Raw genomic sequence first — 22616 nt, 5'->3', positions numbered from 1 at the left:
ACCATCAGGGTTGGCATAGCAACTGGGCAGGGCTCCTGTAGATGTGCTGGTATGCTCAAGGGATTATGGCTACCCTGTATCAAACCTTCCCCATTTTGTAGTCCTTCCTTCATGGAGAAAAATAAAAGTGGAACAGTGCAAAACCGATGTATGGTTGATTTTCTATGAATTTATAACAGAAGCATAGCGTATGTAGTGTGTGAGTGTGAGTGTGTGTGAAGTTTGTACAAACTGAATGATTGGGGTGGGGGTGGGGGTTCCTGCTACAACACTAATGTCATTCAGATAGCAGCTCTTAGTCTCATTGCTCTCCCGATAAATTTGGCAACCTTCTCTGTTGTCGAGCTGTTCTGGTCTGCTAGGAGTGAGAACAATTTGGCTTCACAAGAGCGGCCCGGGATGGCAGATAGGAGCGGCGTGATGGTCTCGTCCCTGAGATCTTTATATAGGGAGCAAGACAGGAGAACGTGTGACACAGTCTCTACGTAGCCAGCTCCACAGGGGCAGAGCCAGTTCTCGAATAATTTTTTTTGATATCTACCTTCAAGAACAGCTGAGGGTAACATATTTAGTCTGACCAGTGTAAAGGCCCGTCTGAGTTTTGGAATGGTTAAGGTAGACAAATAAGGTGCCCAAAAATCAAAGTGGGAGGGGGGCAGATAAGCGTACCAAGCACTAAATTTCTTAATATAGGCCAGATTATTCTGCTGCTCAATATCCTTCATGTGCTGGTCAATAACGGTTTTTGCCTTGGGGAGACCCATTTTCAGGAGATGCTGTGCTTGGAGGGCACATGTAAGTAGTTTTTGATGCACTACTTTGGACCACCGACTTCTATGAGCATCTCGTGCTACTAGAGGTAGTAGTCCGGATGGGTTTAAATTTAAGCGAAGCCAATAGTTGAATGTTCTTAACCAGGTCCGGGTTTTGACGGAGAGGAGTCCAGTCTCCAGCCGTAGGGCCGCATTTGGTGCGCATGGTGGAACGGCTAGAATCTGTCTTAAAAATTTAGACTGGACCAAGTGTGCGGCAATGATTTCCCGTCCAGATTTGGGCCCCGTAGAGTAATTGCGCCAAGGGTTTTGCTTGAAAGACCTCCAGAGCTGCTGGGATATGTCTGCCCCCCTTCGTAAAGTAAAAGCGAGACAGTATTTTGGCGCTTTGAGATGCTTTTTCCCTAGCATATTTATGATGGGCCTCTCAGGCCCCCGTTGACTGGAAAACTACTCCGAGGTATTTGAAAATTTTGACCTGTTCTATTGGCTGATTGTCCATCTCCCATCTGTGATCTCTGTGTCTCCTAGCGAAGACCATGACTTTGGTTTTTTGGTGATTAACCACCAGTTGGCTGAGAATTCTCTTAGTAGCCTTTTGAGGCCTACTTTAGTTCGTGATAAGAGAACCACGTCGTCCGCATAGAGGAGCGCTGAAATTGATTTTTCAGCTAATTTGGGGGCATGAAACTCCGGGGATGTTAGGTATTTGACCATGTCATTTATATATAAGTTGAATAAGGCCGGGGCTAAAATACAGCCCTGCTTGACTCCTTTGGTGGCTGGTACAGGGCCAATTAGTTGCCCATTTACTGAGGTTCTTACAGTTAACTTGGAGTCTTTATATAGGCTTTTTATCAAGAATAGTAATCTTTTGTCAGTGTTGGTGGCATTGAGTTTAGCCCAAAGTTTGACTTGTGAGATCGAGTCAAAGGCCGCCTTCAGGTCAATAAATGCTGCGTATAAAATCCCACGTGTTTTATTGACGTATTTGTCAATGAGGTGTGCTAATACGAAGCAATGGTCTATTGTTGTTCTGCCCTGTCTGAAGCCGGCTTGCTCCTCTGCCAGAACTGCCTCAGTTTCCATCCAGTCAATTAGTTTGATGTGGAGGTGTTTGGCATACAGTTTGCTGGGGATAGTAAGGAAGCAAATGGGTCTATAGCTAGCTGGATCTGCCATAGGACCCTTTTTATAGATTGGAATAATTACTGCCTCTGTCCAGCAACCAGATATTATGCCTGTTGAATCGATGTATGTAAATATTGACGCCATTATAGGAGCCCACCAACTGATATTGTTCTTCATGAGCTCTGCTAGAATGTGGTCTATGCCCGGCGCTTTGTTGTTTTTCAGTTGGGCAATTAGTTTCCCCACCTCCTCTATGGAGACTGGAGGCCAATATGGTAAATTCTCGGAGTAGGCACTTGGATCATTGTGCTGAGCTTTGTCGTCATAGAAGAGGGTTTGAAAATATTTCATCCACTCCTGGGGTTCTACAGTACATGTGGGACCAATCCGCTCCTGGTCCAGGAGGCCCATAATGGTACGCCAGAAGGAGGTTGAGTCTTTCTCATTCGAGGCCTTCACTAAATTACACTAGGCCAATCTCTCAGCTTTTTGGTTTTTTACCTTTAATAGCTGTTTGTAGTTTCGTCTTAAATAGATGTAAGCCATAAATAGCGAGGGTGCTCCGGTGTGTCTGTAAATCCGATAGGTTGATCTCACACGTTTCCTTACTTGTCTACACTCCAAATCAAACCATCTCTCTTGATCCTTTGCCCGCTTTATAACATATTTAAGTATCTCAGTTGTTAAGAAGGTCTTTAGTCTTGCTAATAACTCGTTGAACGAGTCCATGGCCTTTTCCCCGGTATTAGCTGATACAATGGCTGAGTAGATGGTCTTCACGTCTTCCGAATGGAGGAGATAAGTTAGCTCTGTATTGAGCATGGGGGTCCAAGCCAAGCCATTTTAGCACCCAAGATAAGGGATCCTCTTTACCCTGCTGCAACTTACTGCAGGCATTGCGGAGAAGCTGTCGCAAGCCATTTGTGTGGCTTTGCCTGGCCACAAAACTGCCAGCAATGGAAGTTCAAGCAGTATGACAGCAACAGACAAGCAGCCACACTCCTTCTGACACACAGGTGGTGTGCACTGGGGTGGGTGCAGTGGCGTAGCGTGGGTTGTCAGCACCCGGGGCAAGGCAAGTAATTTGCGCCCCCTAACCCGTGGATTTGCGCCCCCTAACCCTAACCCCCAGATGTTGTGCCCGGTGCGGCTGGCCCCCCCTGCACCCCCCACGCTACACCACTGGGTGGGTGTCCTGATTTTGCTGCTCCTCCCAATCTGCCAACTGAGATAAGCATTTGGGATGGGCCAGCCTGTCTCCCATAGAACCCAAAAGATCCTGGGATGCATTATTGGTCACACAGTTCACTGGTGTGTGGGCTTTGCAGCCAAGCTCACAGCCAAACTGAGCATGTGCCCCAGCTGTGCTGGGAGATTCGCAGTGCTGGGAAAGCAACTGTCTTTCAAGTAAACTTGTTGATCGCTGCTGATCTTCCAACTGAGAACCTCCCCAATAAGCTTCTGAGGATCCCCAGGGTACTCCAGAACAGTCTGAAAGGGGTGGAGAACCTTTAACAGCCCGAGAGCCGCATTCCCTCCTAGGGAACCTTAAAGGGAACAATATGAAAGCAGCAGGCAGGGCGGAAGTGGGCAAAGCAGGGGACGTGGCTCTTACTTTTGTAAAGTAGCCACATAAAAGCCAGAGGTGTTATCATAGTTGATGGACATACTCCAGCCAGGCAAAAGCAATAAAGAATACAGAGCAGGCCACTGAGAAGAATCTTAAGGGCCAGACAAAAAGGCTTGGAGGGCCACAGTTGACCCATGGCCTAAAGGTTCCTCACCCATTTTTGTCAAAGACACAAGAACAGCCAAAACGATGCTAGAAACCACATTTTATTCCTCATTGTCATCAAGCTCCAGCTCAGCAAGGTTTGCACATGATTTTAGCTCCACCTTTTCATCCACCGGTGGGTATCTTTCCCCCACAGAAGCGCTTATTCTCTCTCTCGGTAGAAAACATATATTAAAACAGAGGCAAAATTTTATACATCTGGCAGCAAAGTGCTTTGGCAAGACAGCCACCCGCCGCTCTTCACTGCCCTGGTCCTGACAGGCTCTTGTTCATGAACTGCCTTTTCACAAAACACATCCACCACTAGGAGACAAAGGGGAAAGAAGACAAGGTGTGAAAATGGAACAAAGAAGTGGAAATACACCCAAGTTTCCACCCTGCAACTTATCTTCAAAGACATCGCAGTGAAAAAGACATCCCTACACTCCCCAATCTCTCATTAACGTCTAACAAAATTCATAATGTGACATGACATTGTCACACCAGGAGCATGTGATTGGCTGGTGTAACATCTCAGTGAGGTGACATCACATCATACTGTGGGTTAGTATTATCCGTGCTTTTACTTTGCAATGTTTTGTAAATTACTTTACGAAATAAATAATAATAATAATAAATTTCTATACTGCCCTTCATCCGAGGATCACGGGGCAGTTTAGTTTTAAAACACAGGCATACTTAACATAATAATATAAAGAATAATAACCCCTCCATAGTTTAAAAGGCCATAGATTGTTTAACCAGCCAAAGGCCTGGGATAAGAGGAATGTTTTTGCCTGATGCCTAAAGATATGTGAAGAAGGTGCCAGGCGAGTCTCCCACAAATGGGGAGCCACCACAGAAAAGGTCTGTTCTCATGCTGCTACCTTGCAGACCTCTCATGGAGGAGGCTCACAAAGAAGGGCCTCAGACGCTGATCTCAGGGTCCGGAGTTGTTCAGGTGGGGAGAGGCAGTCCTTGAGGTGTTGCGGTCCTGAGCCACTTAAGGCTTTATAGGTCAAAACCAGCACTTGGAATTGGACCCATAAACTAATTGGCCAGTACAGTTGGGCCTGGATTAGCATTATATGCTCAAACTGCCTTGCACCGATCAGCAACCTGGCTGCTTTCCAAACAGGCAGCCCCATGTCTAACTAGACTTGATGGCAGACATGAGGCTGCTGCGAAAAACTGAAGCTGTGTGCCATGTTCCCCTCTGATCTCCCACAAGAGACTTTCGGGGAAAACTAAACACACAGCTTCTGTTTGGCAGCCATCCTGGCTCTGCAATCAAGTATGGTTCTGCTCTAGCTAGATGTTGTAAAGTAAAAAGATAGTCATACCACACACTCTGATTACCGATAGACTCTCTGTATTTATTTGGTAATATACCACACCCTATCCAATTGGATTAAGGTAAGGTAAAGGGACCCTGACCATTAGGTCCAGTCGTGGCCGACTCTGGGGTTGCGGCGCTCATCTTGCTTTATTGGCCGAGGGAGCCGGCGTACAGCTTCCGGGTCATGTGACCAGTATGACTAAGCCGCTTCTGGAGAACCAGAGCAGCGCACGGCTTAAGGTACAATGCCATAAAACAGCCTGCCCCTGCCTGGGGCTCTCCAGATGTCCTTGCACTGCAACTGTCATCATCCCTGACCAGTGACAATGTTTGCTGAGGCAGGGGGGTTGGGAATCCAACACCTTGAGGGCATTGCCATGGATGTACACAACTGATACATAGATATGAACAGAGGATTTTAATTTAAATATATGAATAATTTGCCAAATTCCGCTGGTCCTTCTAAGAAACCCAAAAAACATAAGGCAGAGGTGGGGAACCTGTGGCACTCAGAAGGTGTTGGACTTTATCCCCCATCAGCCTGAGCCAGTGTGGTGGCCAGTGATCAGGGATGATGGGCTCTGCACTCCAACATCTGGAAGGCCACTGGCTCCCCAGGCCTGACAGAAAGGAAGCACTTCTGTTCTGTCAGGAGTCTGCTAAGACAAGGATGGCTAACTTGGCTGGGACTGAAGGGAGTCCCCACCACTGCCGCCACAGGTGAGCCACTCCTAGCTCAAGAGAGCCAAGTCACAGAGGAGATCAATATCTGACCTTGCTTGGTTTGTCACTCTGGGGATCAAAGACCTTTTCACAAAGCCTCAGGCCAGTTTCCTGCCTCAGCTGCTGCAAGTAGGCCCTCATAATCTCTGAAAAACAAAGACGTACACTCCACAACCAAGGCCAGATCATATTAAAGCTCCCATTCAGTCACACGGTTTTGATGAATAATAATAATAATAATAATAATAATAATTCCATTTATTTGTTGATCCCCAAAATTTTGGTATCTGAAGAAGTGTGCATGCACACGAAAGCTCATACCAAGAACTAACTTAGTTGGTCTTTAAGGTGCTACTGGACGGAATTTTTTTATTTTGTTTTGACTATGGCAGACCAACACGGCTACCTATCTGTAACCAAAAATTTACAGTAGATATAAACACATTAAATATATACACACAACAAGTACAATAAAAACAATGTTAAGTGATTTTCTCTCATTCTCATACTAAACAGCCTCATGGTGTCCTGCTTTCCCAAATAATACTTTCAACACCCTGCAACTAGTTTTGCTATGCCACCTCCCAAAAGGTGGTTTTGGCAGCCAGCCTGCAGCTGAAGCTGGCTTTGCTCCTCTCCTCTCTTTGAAAGCTCCCTGCAAAACAAGCTGGGATGTTCTCTGCTGGACGAAGTGAACACCTGAAGCCTGTGGTTCCTAGGAAAGTGATGCCAGTTCATATGCAGCAAGCTGCCCTGAAATGTCTCTCCGATCAGATGGAGAAAGCCCATCTGCACATTCCGTTGCCCAGGCAGAGCTGCTCTTTCCATCAGACTGCATGGGCCACAGGCACACCCAGCCCTCTAAATCAAGTTGTAGGTTCGCAAGATTGAAAGAGTAGAAGCTTGAGGAAAATGAACACTGAAAATGAAGTTGTGGAGAAATGGGGGCAGAAGCTGCTTTGTGTCCTACTCTAAATGCAATGAGAGGAAGGATCCAATCCTATACTGTACACCCTTAATCCAGAGGTAAGCCACCTTTAATTCAGTAATGCTGATGAATGAGCATGTTTGAGATTCAGCTGTAAGTGGATTAAATCCACCAATTCAAGCTTGCAGTCCACATTGTTACCTTGCCCTTACCTTCTTCCTGTTTGCTGCTAGGTCTGGCATAGAGAGCGTTCAGTGGAAATCCTGGCTCTCCAGGGATGGGGAAATTTGTTATTCCTAATGTATACATTTCTTTTTCTCCCTGGCCTTTGGAATTACACTGGAGGAAAAGAGAGAACAAGGAAGCATGAGCCACTTAAGACAACACAAAACGTAATGTACACGCAACACACAGTATTACAGCCGGATCCTATGTGTCTTTACTCAGAAGCAAGTTCTGCTGTGTTCAAAGGGACTTGCTCTGAATTGGGGCTACAGCCTTAAGAGCTAAAACTCTACAGTGGTGATTGGCACTTCTTGTGGCTAGGATTTCTGCATAATAAATAATTACTCTCTCTCTCTCTCTCTCTCTGTGTGTGTGTGTGTGTGTGTGTGTGTGTGTGTGTAATCCCTAAGAAAGGTTACAATTTTATTTTGATTTTCAACCCCACCCCCAAAAAGGACAGACATAAGAAAATAATACATTTATATTTTCTTGTTTTTAAACTTTTCTTTCCTTTGGTTTAAAAGCAACAACCAGCTCTCAGCACATAAGGAACACCCTCCTGGCTGGTCTGAAAGCAGTATTCCATTCTCACAGTGGCCAACCATTTACTCCTGGGAAGCTCACAAGCAGGGGTGGGGACCCAAAGGCATTCTCCCCACCGGTGCTTCCTGGGAATGAAAGCAACATCCTGACTCATTACCCTTGACAGACAAAGTTCATGGAGGCAGACAACGCCAGTGCCTTTTTCAATGCTGTTACCTTCTGCAGCTTTTTCAAGCACTCCGTAATGTAGAGTGTTATGTAGATCAAAGTTCTGTCGGCCTCATTCTAAAAATAAAAATAAATCCAAGTCATCTCCTGGGAAAACTTAATATCTCTTCTCTTCACCTCTTTCTGCAATCTTAGTTTGCCCAAACCAACTGGCACCTCCTAGTTGTGTTAAGATGGCGCCATAGTCTCTATTTGTTTATTTAAAATCTGTAAGCAGCATACAACCATTTTTAAATAAAAAAATAGTTACTAAAAATGCAGTCTAGAGCCAATAAAACAGCAATATGAAAGCAGATGAAACAGACAAAGTGGGAGTAAGGGGATTCAAACAAGTGAACCCTAAGCATTGCCACTCATCGTGTGAACGTCATGCATGGGGATTATTCGACACACACTCCGTTCCTCTTCTATAATACTAGAGCTGATTGAAAATCATTGGGAATGTCTTTGTTCAATACATGATTAATGCTTCAATATTTTAAAAGACTTTAAAAAGGGATCAGACAACGGGGGACAGGTTTATTAGCCAGAATAATAATAATAATAATAATAATTTTTATTTATACCCTGCCCTCCCCAGCCAAGCCCGGGCTCAGAGCGGCTTACAAGCAATAATAAAAACAAGTTGAATGATTACAACTTAAAAACAAAATTAAAATACAACATTAAAATATTAAAATGTAGCCTCATCGCAAAATGGATGCAAAATGGAGCCTCCTTATCCAGAGGCAGTCAACCTCCACACACCACAGCTGACGGGGGAAATTGCCTTCTTATTGGGGGCCTGCTGGAACCTTCTGGCTGGCCTATTTTGAGAAAAGAAGCCCTGGATAAGGGGAACCTTCCAGCAGGGCTGTTCTAATAGCAGGAGCAACTGATCCCTTTAATATGCAAATCACAGGTGGTTTTGTTTTGTTTTTGGGTACTTAAGTCACTCTTATGTCTGTATTTATTTTCTTTGGGTTGTGTCCATTTAAGTTCTACTCAGAGCAGAACCACTGAAATTGATGGATCTAAGTTAGCCATGCCCATTAATGTCAATGGGTCAGCTCCAAGTAGATACAATCCTATGTTTCCGAAAACAAGTCCCTGGCCCTCCAGAATGCACAGCAAGCATTTTAAAGCAGGTTTTTCCATCCTCCTTACCTTGATTTCATAATTTTTAAAGAAGACATTTGCTTTGAAGTAGTAAATGGCTTCATCTATGATGTCTGTATCTTTTGCTACCAAGAAAGAGAAAGGAGATAGATGTACTCGGAATATTATAAGAAAACAAGGCATCCCAAGAAATGCAAGCTGACTCCTGAAGATGTCTGATTGACAATGCAAAAGTAAGCCCCACCAAGTTCAACTGGACTTACTCCCAGCTAAGAATGCATCTTAAAGGATTGCAGCTTCAGTTTCTAGCACTTTAAATAATACACATAAGGTTAGGGTGGTGCTATGTTCCAAACCACAGAGCCTAGGGCTTGCCGATCGGAAGGTGGGCAGTTCGAATCCCCACAATGGGGTGAGCTCCTTTTGCTCGGTCCCAGCTCCTGCCAACCTAGCAGTTTGAAAGCACGTCAAAGTGCAAGTAGATAAATAGGTACCACTCCGGCGGGAAGGTAAACAGAGTTTCCGTGCGCTGCTCTGGTTTCGCCACAAGCGGCTTAGTCATGCTGGCCGCATGACCCGGAAGCTGGCTGCGGACAAATGCCAGCTCCTTCGGCCAGTAAAGCCAGATGAGCGCCGCAACCCCAGAGTCGTCCGCAACTGGACTTAACTGTCAGGGGTCCTTTACCTTTACCTAGGTAGAATACAGAGCTCAGGAAGTACCCATGTGAAATGCATGCCTACACAGAATGCTTTGACATGCACCCTAAGCCTCATTAATGGTGCTGCTTTTCAAAATATGTTGCTTGACAACAACACAGAAAGGGGACTTCTCTGTAAGGGAGACCCCTCTTAGAAATACCTCTTCCTATCAGGGTGCTTCCAAGAACTATTAAGAACACATTTGTTTACATAGGCGCTTTTTTTTCTAGACCCAATTTGCAGTGTACCTTTAAAGCAGTACCATACCACTTTAAGCAGCTTCCCCCAAGAATCCTGGGAAGTGTAGTTCCCAAGCAACCCAGAGTGGCTGGGGTAACTCTGTCAGATACAAATGATAAACTGCTTCAGGATCCTAACATAGGAAGCTGCCTTATACAAAGCCACAGCCCTTCCGTGTTGCGGAAAACACCCTTTTGAGGCCTGCTGTGAACTTACTTTCCCTGGGTGCCGGCCCTTTGAACTGACTCCTGATAGGCAACAACGCCATGTTCCCAATCAGTTTGGTGTCTGGGTCCATAAGAGTAGAATGATAAGCCTGTAAGAGGGAAGAAAAGGGATAATCAGTAACAAAAAGCCACAGGCACACAGAAAAGCTGTTTCTATGCTTTCCCAAACATGTACAGAACCATCAAAGTTCCCCAGTCCCTGGAGGCTCTTTAGCCGGTCACAGCACCCAAAGGTTAGAATAGGGGTTGGCAAATATTGGCCTCCTGGCCCACAAGTCATGTGGCCAAGTGGAAATGAAGGCAGAGCTCCTGCACCTTTACTAGTTGAGTAGAAGTGGGGGTCGCAGCAGGTTCAAGCTTGCTTCACAAAGCAATACCTGTTGAAATCCCCTCTTCTGCTGCACAATTATTAAAGGTGCTACCTGAGTGCCACCTGGGTTAACAACTGCCAGGTCCTCCAATATATCTTCTTTCTCTGTTTTTGTTTCTGTCTGCTTCCAGCAAGGGGAGCAAATGGGAAAGAGGCAGCGGCAAAGAGCAGCATTCATGGGTAGAGGCAGCTCATTGGCAGAGCACCTGCTTTGTGAGGAGCAGGGTCCTGCTACAATCCTTGACATCTCTGGGTAGGACTAGGGGTGATCCCTGCCTGGAACCATGGACAACAGCTGCCAGTTGAGCTGGGCCAGGGACAGTGGGACCTTTTTTATCCCGAGGGCTGCATTCCCTTGTGGGGGAACTTTCCGGGGGCCACATACCAGCAATGGGCAGAGCCAGGGGCAAAAGTCTGCAGGGCAGTGGAAGCCCCTCCTTCCTGTGTATGGCAGGCTTCATTTTAGCCACACACAAGTCAGAGGGTTTCTCCATCCTCTGTTAAAGTCGCACACTTTTCAGCCAAGCAAATGTACTCAAGGAGAGTATGAAGAAGGTCCAGCGAGGGGTGTGGCCTGAGAATAATCCTGAGGGCCGTGGAGAGAGGCCTGAGGCCTGTCTCTCCCCAGTGTAGACAGTACAGATGAACCAATGATCTGACCCAAATAAAGCAATTTTTAAAGTAACAACCACCTAAGCATTCTCCTCCTTGTGGTGCAGCAATAAAACTGCTAGCATGTTTGCAAAGCTAAGCAGGGTCCGCTATGGTTTCAAATTGGATAGGGAACCACATGCCAAAATTCCTGCATTGCAGGGGGTTGGTCTAGACCCTTGGGGTACCTTCCAACTCTACAATTGGAATTATTATATTATTCTTGCTCCAGGTCAGTGGGTAGCCAGTGTGGGACCCTCAATGCTGCAGCCTACAACTCCCATTATTCACTGGCATTGGCTAAACCAGTTGATGCTAATGGGGCTGGTAGTCCAAAATATTTCAAGGGCTACCCCTGTTCTGGGATGGGCTTCACTCCCTCAAACTGCTCAGCTGCTCAGTGGAATAGATAAGTCGTGGCTCTCCAGATATCCTTGGGCTCCAACTCTGATTAATCTCAGCCTTGTTAGTGGCATCTTGAAACAATGGAGTGCACCTCTGGGGGTTAAGACAAATTGCTGCAATAGCAGCACCAATGTGACCTCCCTGGGGCACAAGACTGGGCAGTGTGCATTGAGGTATTGGGCTGCCCAGACAACAAGACCCCCCTCTCAGCCTCACTGAGGTGGTCCAAAGGAAAGCAGAGCAAGACGTTTGGCACCAGCTTGGCTGCAGGAGTTGCCAGAAGGAGGCGTACAAGGCGCCATCCAACCACCTTTGGGACTCCCCTCCGGATTCGTGTAAGGTTTACTTACTCCTTAGCCTTTGCTTCCCCCAAAGATATCCCGCAAGGCAGCAGAGGTTTAATGTCAGTCTACAAAACCAGTAACTGGGGATGATGGGAGTTGGAGTCTTACGACATCTGGAGACCCAGAGTCAGGTTTCCAACCCCTGGGTTAGAAGGTCAACAAATCCAACCTCTGCTGCTAGGCAGGACCAACCCACATAATACAGAAGTCAATGTGTCTAAAGCATGGGGGGGACGGGACTTTTGGGTCCTCCAGATGTTGCTGAGCTACAACTCCCGTCATCCTGGGCAATATGCCTTGCTTTCTGGGTCTGATGGGAGTTGAAGCTCAGCAACATCTGGAGGACCCAAAGGTTCCCCACACCTGGTCTAGAGTGAAACATGTTGGTCAGAAGTTAAAAAAGATTTAGAAACATGGTCTAATTTGAAGCTTTCCTTGTTGGGCCGAATTGCAGTTATAAAGATGAATGTATTGCCAAAAATGTTATTTTTGTTTCAAACTTTACAGATTGTGGACAAGATGGACTGTTTCAAGAAGTGGCAGAGAGATATTTCTAGATTTGTCTGGCAGGGCAAAAAGCCCAGAATAAAATTTAAAATATTAACTGATGTAAAGGAAAGAGGGGGGTTTGCCCTGCTGGACTTTAAGCTTTACTATGAATCAGCGGGTTTCTGCTGGTTGAAAGATTGGCTGCTTCTTGAGAACACTGACATTTTGGACTTGGAAGGTTTTAACAATGCTTTTGGATGGCATGCATATTTGTGGTACAACAAGGTTAAAGTGCACAGAAATTTCAAACATCATATTGTCAGGAAAGCATTATTTAATGTCTGGACAAGGTACAAAGACTTATTGGAAAATAAGACCCCAAGGTGGTTGTCACCCATGGAGGCAAAGGCTCTGAAAAAAACTCAATATGGAGGCCAAATGGCCAAAATATTGGGAGATATTAGAACAGGAAGGAGACAAAATGAAATTGCAGAGTTTTGAGAAACTAAAAGATAAAGTGCGAGATTGGCTTCATTATTATCAAATAAGAGAGGCCTACAATCCGGATAAAAAATTGGGCTTCCAGGTGGAAAAATCGAAATTGGAAACAGAACTGTTAGAACCTAAAACTAAGATTATTTCAAGAATGTATAACTTGCTGTTGAAATGGAATACTCAGGATGAAACAGTTAAATCAGCTATGATTAAATGGGCACAGGACATAGGTCACAACATTTATTTGCTGACTGGGAAAAGTTGTGGACCACCGGTATGAAATTTATGGCATCTAATGATCTAAGAGAGAATATTATGAAAATGATTTATAGGTGGTACATGACCCCAGTCAAGCTTGCAAAAATTTATCACCTGCCTGATAACAAATGTTGGAAATGTAAAGAAACTGAGGGTACATTTTTTCACCTTTGGTGGACGTGCCCGAAGATTAAGGCTTTCTGCGAGATGATATATAATGAACTGAAAAAGGTATTTAAATATACCTTCCTTAAGAAACCAGAGGCTTTTCTCTTGGGCATAGTCGGCCAATTGGTGTTAAAGAAAGATAGAACGTTTTTTATGTATGCGACAACAGCAGCAAGAATACTCATCGCAAAGTACTGGAAGACACAAGATTTACCCACCCTGGAAGAATGGCAGATGCAAGTAATAGACTACATGGAATTGGCAGAAATGACTGGCAGAATCCGAGACCTGGGAGAAGAAGCGGTGGAAGAGGACTGGAAGAAGTTCAAGAACTATCTGCAGAAATACTGCAAAGTTTATGAATGCTAAAATGATGTTGGATATGAAAATAATATGGCACTAGTGATACAATGTTAAAAAAGTATGCAAAAACGTAATAGAAAAAGGGTGAAAGAATAAGGTTATATTATGTCAAAAGTAAACAATATGTTAAAGGTGTTTAACCATAAGGAGGAAAGATCGGAGACATAATAGAAGTGATTACAATAATTAGAAATGAGTTTTGAAGGAGGGTAAGGATTTGCTGTATTTGACTGGACAAAGAGGAACACAAAAAAGGGAGGCGTGAGGAAGTCAAGAAAGAAAGTTTTGTAAACATGTGTTTAAAAATTGGAGTTTTTATTTTTAATTTTTTCTTCTTTTTTGGTGTGTTTTTGATATCTTGTATTGTTTTGATGATATTTTTGTTTGTGGAAAATAAATAAATATATTAAAAAAAATAGAGTGAAACATAAGGTGTTCATTAAAGTACAGTGGTACCTCAGGTTACATACTGTCAGGGACTCAGCGGGAGCGCAGGGAGGAGAGGAGATGGAAAGCGAGGGGGAGCAATCCGAGGGCAGCGTAGGAGAATATGACAGCAGCCCGATAGATTCCATGAGCCTCTCCAGCGAATCGGAAGATTCACAGAAGGTGGCGCCGATGGGCAGGGCAAGGGGCGACCCAAGGGGGACACCCCAGAAGCAAGGGGCCAGCGGGGACTCCCAGAGCAGCAGTTGGAAATCAGGACCAGCTTCCCCACCAGAGCGTAGTGGGGGGGAGGAGTTCCAGGTGTCAGAGCCCACATATGCACCACCAGCGAGAGAAGATGAGTCAGGGTTGACCACGCCTCCATCGGAGAGCGAGTTAACGGTTAAGAGGAAAGTTGCAGGCTGGGCGCGCACGCCAAGTTCAAATGTACAGGCGAGCGGCACAGAAGGTAGCCCGGATAGGGAACCAGGTCCTAAAGCCCGCCGGAAGGAGGGGCAAGAATCGTCAGGGTCAGCGTCAGAGGAGTCCAGGAAGGATGAGACCCTAGCGGGCAGGAGGGCCCAGAGGAGAAAGGAACTTAGGAAGAGGTGGAGCAAGGCGAGAGTCTTAAACTGGTGTGGAGGGGGAGGAGACTCAGACGGGACTTCGCCGGTCTAAGGTCGAGACGTAGAGCTGCACGCTGCGGCTTTAAAATGGAATCTGAATCTCAATAAAGACTTTTGTACATAACTACAGCCTAGCGTTGGTCCTCTGTGAGCTGGGACCTGGAGGCAGCTCTGACAGTAAGTCCCGTCTCTAATTTCAAAGAACCTCGCAACGTGAGAGGACGCAGCGAGGGGCGAAGATTGGTGCTTCGCGAGCTCACAAAAGCAGCACAAGATGACTACAGAAGAACGACTGGCAGCTTTGCAAGATGCCTTGGTACAACTTAACGCAGAAATACGAGCGGCAAGGAGGAGAGAAGAGGAATCAGATGCTGTCTGCAAGGATCTGCAAAACAGGTTGGAAATGTTGACTAAACAGGGGCCACCGGCAGCCAAATCAGAAGGGATCGGGCTCGGGAAGAGAGGGGGGAGCCTGGTGTCGCATTTCGATGGGAGTCTGCAGCAATATCCTAACTTCAGAGCAGACGTAGTTTTTGCGCTAAAGTTGCTGGAGAAGGACTTTAGAGATGAGCAGGAGAAAGTAGGCTTCATACTAACGCATCTCCATGGAGAAGCTAAAGCGTGGTTGCGCAATCTGTGGAGAGATAATGATCCAGCCCTCCAAAACGCAAAAGCCTTCATTAAGGCAATGGACGATTGTTTTTTATCGGAGATAGATGTGGATGTCGCTAGAAAAGAGATTCACGGTTTGAAACAAGGCAGAGCCACTGTAAGGCAATATCATTCCCGCTTTTTTGCATTGGTCAACGCGCTGGGATGGGAAAAAGACTCAGCGTCCGTCAGGGACCTGTTCTGGGAGGGGCTCAACGGGGCTGTGAAAGACGAAATCGCAAGGGGGGAGAGGCCACGGAGCACTCAAGAAGTGGTCCAGAAGGCGTTGACGATTGGTGTGCGGCTAGAAGAACGTCCCTGGAGCAAAGATGAAGGGCGTTGGGGACGCACGCCAGCAAGGGCACCTCCTTTCTTTCCCAGAGACTCAGCGCGCGCTCAATCCACGCCTCCACTGGGAGGGGGAGAGGAGCCGATGGAGATAGGTGGTGCCAAGGCTCAGTCAGCGACCAGAGCCCTCACACCAGGAGCAGCCAAGGTGAAGCCTCCTAGAGGGAACAGGAAGTGTTACATCTGCGAAAGTGCTCAGCATATGGCAAAAGAGTGCCCCCAGAGGCTCCGCAAGCACAATGCAGCCTCAGCAAAAGTAACAGAAGCAGCTCAGCAGAGGGAACCGCAGCAGGGAAACGACGAAGTCTGGCTGGAAGCAGAGCCACTGGGGCCCAGCCAGACGAATCAGTGAAGCAGTCCCCAGGAATCTTACAGCCCACAGACCCCCTCCCACCCAAACCAGTGGTGCAGCTCACCGCAACACTCCAGCTTCCCAATGGGCTCACCATGGAAGTGCCTATTACCATTGACTCTGGTAGCAATGCAGACTTTATAGGAGTGGATTTCATCAAGCAACATAGCATAGCGCTCCTGCCTGCCACGATGCCCCTGAAAGTAGTGACAGTCGATGGAAGAGAATTGCTGGGGGGACAGGTGGTACAGCAAACGCCGCCAATGGTGATGCGCATTGGAAATCACCGCGAAGTCATCAGCTTCAACGTCACCCAACTGTCAGACACGCCCATAGTGTTGGGCATGAGCTGGTTGGACAGGCACAGCCCGGCATTGGCATGGTACCAGCGTAAATTGACCTTCTGCTCCTCCTACTGCGCAGAACATTGCATCATGACTAACCAGGAGGACGAGGGGCAAGAGGATGACCCACAGCTACAACTGGGCATGCTGCAAGCGGTACCCGACAAGTACAAGGCGTTTTTGGAGGTCTTCTGCGAGAAGGAAGCGGACAAGCTGCCTCCCCACAGACCCTACGACTGCAAGATTGACCTCCTGCCGGGGGCAACGCTGCCGACCGGAAAACTGTACTCCATGTCTGAAGACGAACTGCAAGAGCTCAGGGAGTTCATAGATCACAATTTGAAGCGGGGATTCATCCGAGAATCCAAAGCAATGGGGGGCAGTCCTGTGTTCTTTGTGAAGAAAAAAGACACGCCCCAGAAGAGGTTAGTAGTTGATTTCAGAATTTTAAATTCGAAAACCAAGCCCACGGCTTTCCCGATGCCCAAGATCGACGACTTGCTCGCGACGGTGAGGAAGGGACGCATCTTCACCAAGCTGGATCTACGAGGGGCGTACAATCTTATACGCATGCGGGAGGGCGACGAGTGGAAGACGGCCATGTTCACGCCCTTGGGCACCTATGAGTATAGGGTTATGCCCTTCGGTTTACAAAATGGCTCCCACTGCTTCCAAGCCTTCATGCATCACGTGTTAGCGGGGCTCCTCTACAAGAAGTGCGTCTGCTTCCTGGACGACATTCTGATCTTCTCGGAATCGCAGGAGGCTCACGAGAGAGATGTCAAGGAAGTCCTGCAAAGACTACGGGAGCACAGGCTTTACGCCAAACTGGAGAAAAGCCAGTTCGACATGACGGAGGTGGATTTCCTGGGCTACAAGCTGTCCGACAAGGGAATCGCCATGGACAGCGCCAAGGTACGATCAGTACTGGACTGGAAGAGCCCGCGCAATCGGAAGGAGGTCCAGAGGTTTGTAGGCTTTGCTAACTTTTATCGCAAGTTCATCAAGGGTTTCGCTATGCAGACGGCGGCCATCACGGACACCCTCAGCTCCAAGAAGAAGAAGTTCATCTGGACGGAGCAGGCGGAGCAGTCCTTTCAGAAACTCAAGCGTCTTTTCGCTTCTGAGGAACAACTGCTGCATGTGAACCCCAGCAAGCCCATGAGGGTGGAGACGGATGCCTCCGACAGAGCCGTGGGGGCAGTCCTGTTGCAGCGAGACCCGCAAGGGGATTGGAGGCCGTGTGCTTTCTACTCCAGGAAACTCAGCAAGTCGGAGCAGAACTACACCATCTGGGACAGAGAGTTGCTGGCCATTCATGCAGCATTCAAGGCGTGGCGGCACTTCCTCATCGGAGCCAAACACACGGTGCAAGTTCGCACGGACCATAAGAACCTGGAGTACTGGCGCACGGCGCGGTTCCTGAACCAGAGACACATCCGCTGGGCGGAGTTCTTTGCGGATTTCGACTTCAGGATAGAATATATCCCCGGAGACAACAACATCATGGCTGATGCGCTATCCAGGAAGCCGCAGTATCTGGAGGAAGCAGCACCGGTAGCGGCCAAACACATTTTCGCACCCAAGGCGTGGGCATGCGCTTCTGCCACAGTAGACCTGGAAGCGATACGGCGCGAGCTGCGAACAGATTCCTTCGCGCGCTCCAAGATGGAGGAGGTGCGCAGCGGCACGGCAAAGGACGACGAGTTCCAGATACGCGACGGACTGCTCCTCCGCAAGGGGGCCATCTACGTACCGGGAGATGAACTCCGCGCGACAGTACTGCAACAGCTACACGACGCACCCAGCGCCGGACATTTCGGCAAGGAAAAGACGGTGGAATTAGTAGCCAGAGACTTTTGGTGGCCCAAGATGCGGGGAGAAGTCGCGGATTACGTCACGAGGTGCGACACCTGCCAAAGGGCCAAGCCAGTACACAGACCGCCGGCGGGACTGTTAGAACCGCTACAGACCCCGTCCGAACCGTGGGAGAGGGTGGCCTTGGACTTTGTCACTGACATGCCCAGCTCGAGGGGCAAAACAGCAGTACTCGTGGTAGTCGACATGTTCACCAAGATGGCGCACTTCATTCCTTGCGCGAAGGTGGCCACAGCGGAACAGACAGCCGAGCTGTTCATAGACCACGTGTTCAAGGTACACGGCCTGCCACGGTCTATCCTGTCCGACAGGGGGCGCCAGTTCATCTCGAGTTTCTGGCGGAAGCTGATGGGGATCCTGAACGTCAAGGTCAACCTAGCGTCGGCAAGACACCCGCAGACCAACGGACAAGCGGAGAGGGTCAACGCCGTCATGCAGCAGTACCTGAGATGTTACGCCAACCAGCAGCCCTCGACCTGGGTGGACTATCTGCCCCTGGCCGAGTTTGCCTACAACAACACACAACACGTGTCCACGGGGGTGACACCGTTTTTTGCCAACCACGGGCGACATCCCAGGACCTTCCCGGGCTTAGAGAAAGAGGGGGAGGGGGAGCCACAGGGAGCAGAGGAATTGGCAGAGGAGTTACAGGAGGTCCATGAACAGCTCCGCAGACAGTTAGACCTAGCAAAACACGTATACAAGATGCAAGCAGACAAACACAGAAGAGTGGGGGAGGACATACGGGTAGGGGACTGGGTCTGGTTAGCGGCCCAGGCAGTGTCGGCCAGATCCTTAGCTAAGAAGAAGCTAGGACACAAGCAGCTGGGCCCTTACCTAGTCGAGGCACAGATCAACCCAGTGGCTTTCCGTTTGACACTACCGGAGGGTTCCAGAATGCACCCGGTCTTTCATAGATCAGTGCTAACGCCCTACAAGGCACCTCACAGGTTTCAGGAGCCAGGGACAGCTCCCAGTCCGCTTAGAGATGCACCCATGACAGGGGGGTCGCCGAGGGCGGGGCCACTCAACGAGGTGACGGAGATTTTGGACTCGAGATGGGGGGAAGAGGGAGTCGAATATCTCATCGCAAGGGAAGGTGCCCCGGCCAGCGCCAACAGCTGGGTGCCGTACTATGCGGTGGAGGAGCACTACCTCAAAGACGAGTTCCACGCACTCTTCCCACACAGGCCCATGCCGGAGGATTATTTTGACGAATATCTTTTCACCCCCACACTCTCAGCCAGTACGTTTCAGGGGTTCTCCTCGGCTGAGGAGACGGTTCCAGAGAATACCTCGCCGGAGGGGTCGGTCTCAGACTTGGGTGCGGAACGCTCTTATTGGTGGGACACTCAACCCGAGGAGGAGTGGCGCAGGAGACTGCTCAGAGGGCCCTGGCACGCAGACTACCCAGAGGAAATGGGGGAACAAGGGGGCATGGACGGGTTGGGGGAGGATCTTGGGTTCGAGCACGCCGGCAACGAGATGGAAGCGGAGGAGAGCGACGTCGATGTACCCGTCACGGACTGGCAGCATGCCAGGGGGGAAGACCGGTATCCGGCATGCACCCCCACAGCATTGGAGCACCCGGAACCCACGCCAGAAGAGGGGGAGGGGGGAAGGGGGGGCTTCGAGGGGGGGATGGATGTCAGGGACTCAGCGGGAGCGCAGGGAGGAGAGCTGGGACCTGGAGGCAGCTCTGACACATACGCTTCAGGTTACAGACTCCACTAACCCAGAAATAGTACCTCGAGTTAAGAACTTTGCTTCAGGATGAGAACAGAAATTGCGCACCAGCAGTGCGGTGGCAGCGGGAGGCCCCATTAGCTAAAGTGGTACCTCAGGTTAAGAACAGCTTCAGGTTAAGAACTGACCTCCAGAACGAATTAAGTTCTTAACCCAAGGTATCACTGTACCTGGTGCTCCGGTTGATGTAGGTCATTTGGGGCAAATGAGTACAGTTAAATAAATAATAATAATAATAAGCCACTCTGGGCAGTTTACAAAATAGATAAAAACACAATAAAACATCAAACACTAAAAAAATTCCTGATACAGGGCTGCCTACAGATGTCTTCTAAATGCCAGTCTTTTAAACTCCAAGAAATGTGATAAACGGTACTGATTCACAGGGGATCCAGCAAACCAGGGATGGATCAAGGTATCAGCCTAGCGTCCTTTTAGTAACCTCCAGCCCACAGGTCACAGGTATCAAAAGTTGTATTTGGGTCAATGTTTTTCAAATAGCAACTTTTATAAAAAGAAAGAGCAACTGACGTTTCCTTTGCCCTGCGAATTTACTGCTGCCGAGTGTGATTATTTGATGCACATTAAAAACACAGCCCTTATTTTTCAAGAAGGATGTTGCAGTGCGAATCATCCACCGCAGACAGAAGGATGCTTTTTTTATAGAAAAGAAAAACCCGCTGGCCATATAAGGAAGTTCTTCTTTCCCCTGACATGGCCAGCAATTCACAACACAAGGCTAATTCGGGCGCAGAGACCCAGAAATTAGAGACCCAAATGGATCTCTACCCTGAGTGGGGAGGGGGGGGGTTAAAAATACACCCCAGCCTCCTTGCGCACGTTCTGGATCCCAGGAATAAATCAAAGGGGCTCAATTAACAGACCGCCTTCCATCTCTCCCCGGGCCCAGCATCTCCTGTTTTTAAAAATTCCTATGAACTAACATTTAAAAGAATAAATAAATGCTGTTTTAGGCAAGTGGACCAGCTGCAGTTCTAAAAGGAACGCGGATCTTTCCCCTTACCGGCATATTTGGGGCGCAGCAACGCAAAGCGACCCGGGAAGGAGAGGTGCGAGGCGGCCTTCCAGCGAGCAAGGCAGCGAAATCCTGCAAAATGCAAAGCCCTTCCTGCTCCACCCAGGCAGGAAGCGAGAGGCAGGCGGGGCGAGGGCAGAGGACGCGCAGAGCCAGCAGGGGGCAGCAGAAGCCAAGTCCTGTTGAATTCCACGCCGCTTACTCCCCGGTATGTGGGGTTGTTAATGATTGACAATAAGACAGGAATTAAAAAGGCAACCACCTCTTTTAAACCTCATTGAACTAAATTAAGCTTGCTTCTGAGAAACCCAATTTAGGACTGAAGCTTCATGACTAAGTAATGTGTAAGTCTTCTGGTGTGCTTACTTCTGAGTAGATGTGCATGCACATTTGTTTTCCCCACAGAAGCTTACATCAATATTTGCTGTTTCTTTCTTCTTCTTTAACAACACAGAAAACTGTACATTACAGCAATGCAAATAGGATTTAATATGTACAGTTCTGAGGCGGCAGAGAGAGTTGGACCATCAAAACATAGCTGTCAACATTTCCCATTTTTTAAGGGAAATTCTCTTATTCCAAATAGGATTCCTCGCAAGAAAAGGGAAAAGTTGACAGCTATGCATCAAAGAGCCAGTGCATGGGGAAGCAGGCCTTAGCCCCTCTTTATCTATCACGGGGTGTCCAGCTTCCAAGAGACTGCGATCTACTCCCACTATAAATAAACTGGCAGTGTTTGAGCTGTATTTGAGAGGGGTGAGCCAGTTTTTTCAGGGTGGTGGCGAGGCGATTGCTGGAGATCATGTAACCAACCAGGATCGACCAGGGCCTGCCCATGATCGACCGCCTGATCTCTCACATTGGCATCATACCCTTTTTCTAAGTAGCTTTGGGGAGTGTATGTGATATTGCTCAATTTTCTCCTCACAAGAACCTTGCAAGGTAGGCCAGCTTGACACTACCTCCTGAGCTTCACTGCTGAGCAGGGATCCAAAACCAGATACTCCTGCTCTACACACCATACTTGTCACCAAAACACTTCTCATAGTCAGGGCTGGTCCTCCCCATTCCTTGTACAGAAGCCAACTAGACTGGTGGCTGGATCTTATTTCAATGATTTTGAAAGGACAGCATCCTTCATCACACCTGAGGCTGTACAAGTTTGGGGTGACTCCCAACACCTGCCAGCTCACTCTGTCTAATGGTAGGGCTGGCTCTGTTCATATTTATCTGAATTAAACACGCACAGACCTTGTCCATCAGGAGCAAGGAATCTAGGAGAGAACGTGGGCTGGTGGTGGAGAGCAAGAGGATGTGTGAATGGGGGTACGGCAGTGCAGGTCTACTCAGAAGGAAGTCCCAACAAGTTGAGTGAAGTTTGCATACAAGGGGTTGCTTGCTTAGACCCATGATATCTAAAGCAAGGTCAAGGAGGCTGTGGCCTTCCAGATGTTGTTGGGCTTGTGTCAGCCTCAGCCAGCATGGCCAACAGTAGTCCAGCAGGATAGGGAGGGTCACAGGCCCCCCCTCCAAAGGACCAGCTCCTCTCACATGAGCCTGTCTCCTCATTAAAATCAAAAAGAGAGGCTCTCTTTGAGTCCCACCATCTCCTGAACTGGGGAAGGTCTCTCCATATATCCACACAGTGACCCTGTAACAGAGGGGTCATCCTCTGAAGCGGATTGACACCGTGCAACATCATGACGTCATCGCATGGCCACCTTGACATTGTACGCTG

General features: G+C 48.1%; 1 protein-coding gene across 1 annotated transcript; it reads right to left on the bottom strand.

Annotated features, from left to right (window-relative positions):
- Positions 1-3724: 3724 nt before the first annotated feature.
- ARPC3 (actin related protein 2/3 complex subunit 3) lies at positions 3725-21019 on the bottom strand. The gene is made up of 7 exons (XM_079957841.1): positions 20867-21019; positions 9918-10017; positions 8811-8887; positions 7653-7721; positions 6881-7007; positions 5792-5886; positions 3725-4002 (listed from the first exon to the last, which is right to left on the bottom strand). Exons 1-7 carry the CDS (start codon positions 20870-20872, stop codon positions 3940-3942), a joined length of 537 nt encoding a protein of 178 aa, XP_079813967.1. The 5' UTR covers positions 20873-21019; the 3' UTR covers positions 3725-3939.
- Between the last annotated feature and the right edge of the window lie 1597 nt (positions 21020-22616).

This window comes from Podarcis cretensis (assembly GCF_951804945.1).
Source record: "Podarcis cretensis genome assembly, chromosome: 16".
NCBI lineage: Eukaryota > Metazoa > Chordata > Lepidosauria > Squamata > Lacertidae > Podarcis > Podarcis cretensis.
The sequence above is the reverse complement of the archived record's forward strand: the minus strand, read 5'-3'. Positions and strand labels throughout refer to the sequence as shown.

Excerpts from the sequence above, each read along its gene's own strand:
- ARPC3 (XM_079957841.1), bottom strand. Across the intron at positions 8,888-9,917 it reads AGGGCCGGCACCCAGGGAAA|CAAAAGATACAGACATCATA; the intron begins GTAAGTTCACAG and ends CTTTCTTGGTAG. Across the intron at positions 7,008-7,652 it reads GCTTGAAAAAGCTGCAGAAG|TGTAATTCCAAAGGCCAGGG; the intron begins GTAACAGCATTG and ends CTTTTCCTCCAG.